Below are 981 nucleotides of genomic sequence, written 5' to 3' on the forward strand. Positions count from 1 at the left end.
AGCAGTGAAAGATTGCGAAACTTCCGCAGCCTGTAAAAAATTTATTTTTCTACAATCAGTTGCTGTAACCCTGACCTCCATTAATCCCAACTTCTAAATATAATTTATAAAAGCTTCATATTTTACTATCTATGGCATCATAACCCAACAAAAACTCAAATTAAAACGAAGAACCAAACTCCTGCAAACAAGAATTCAAATTGGGAGAAGATAAGAACAAGCCCGGCGACACCATCGATGAAGAAGCCGAAATCCAAGCCGAAGCAGAGGGGCTCTGTCCTAAAGTAAGCAGCAGAGGATCTTCTTCAACGAATTCCCTCTTTTCCTCCATCTCCTTCTCCAAATCCAACCCGGATCCTCCGCCGCTCCCCGGAGCTCTCTGCAACTCGCTGGCGTGCTTTCCAGTGAGCTGCTGCACCAAGCTCATGAACTCCTGCGGCTTCGCGTGGATTACCTTTGGGGAGTGGAGGTAGGTTATCATCGGAGATTGTCGAGAGCCGCCATCGCCGGCGATCACCGAAGGGGATTTGCCGGCCTTCCATGAGTCTTTTGAAATTTTGAGGGGGTGAGGCCTGGGGCCTTGAAGGCTTCTGCCGGACGCCGATGGCATGTGTTTATTTTTACAGGGCGGGAGGGGAGCCAGCGGAAGGTACCTGTTTGTATATATGTATGCATATGGATGGTTCGGAGGGTTGACCGAACAGGGAAAGGTATGAAAAAGTCAAATTAATGTGTCGTCTGTTATTTAGTTTGACCTTTGACTTCGTGCTCCGGACGTATTTTAAAAATGTGTATGAAGGAGAGCCTAGTGGTCCGGACACGATTTAGCACCGTTCGCGAGAGCTTGTGACCCAGGTCGTGACTATCGAGTTTGAAGAGAGAGCGGAAATTTTGCCACGATTCATGAATGTATGGTTAAAATTATTTTTAAATGTATTATTGCGCGAAAATAATTTTATTATTGCTGTATGACAAAGACAT

General features: G+C 45.6%; 1 protein-coding gene across 1 annotated transcript; it reads right to left on the reverse strand.

The window, feature by feature from the left end:
• Window positions 1–37: 37 nt before the first annotated feature.
• Window positions 38–688, reverse strand: LOC110034820 (protein MKS1-like). Its single transcript, XM_020739059.1, has one exon. It carries the CDS (start codon window positions 608–610, stop codon window positions 161–163), a length of 450 nt encoding a protein of 149 aa, XP_020594718.1. The 5' UTR covers window positions 611–688; the 3' UTR covers window positions 38–160.
• Window positions 689–981: the final 293 nt, after the last annotated feature.

This window comes from Phalaenopsis equestris, unplaced genomic scaffold (assembly GCF_001263595.1).
Source record: "Phalaenopsis equestris unplaced genomic scaffold, ASM126359v1 Scaffold193615, whole genome shotgun sequence".
Classification (NCBI taxonomy): domain Eukaryota; kingdom Viridiplantae; phylum Streptophyta; class Magnoliopsida; order Asparagales; family Orchidaceae; genus Phalaenopsis; species Phalaenopsis equestris.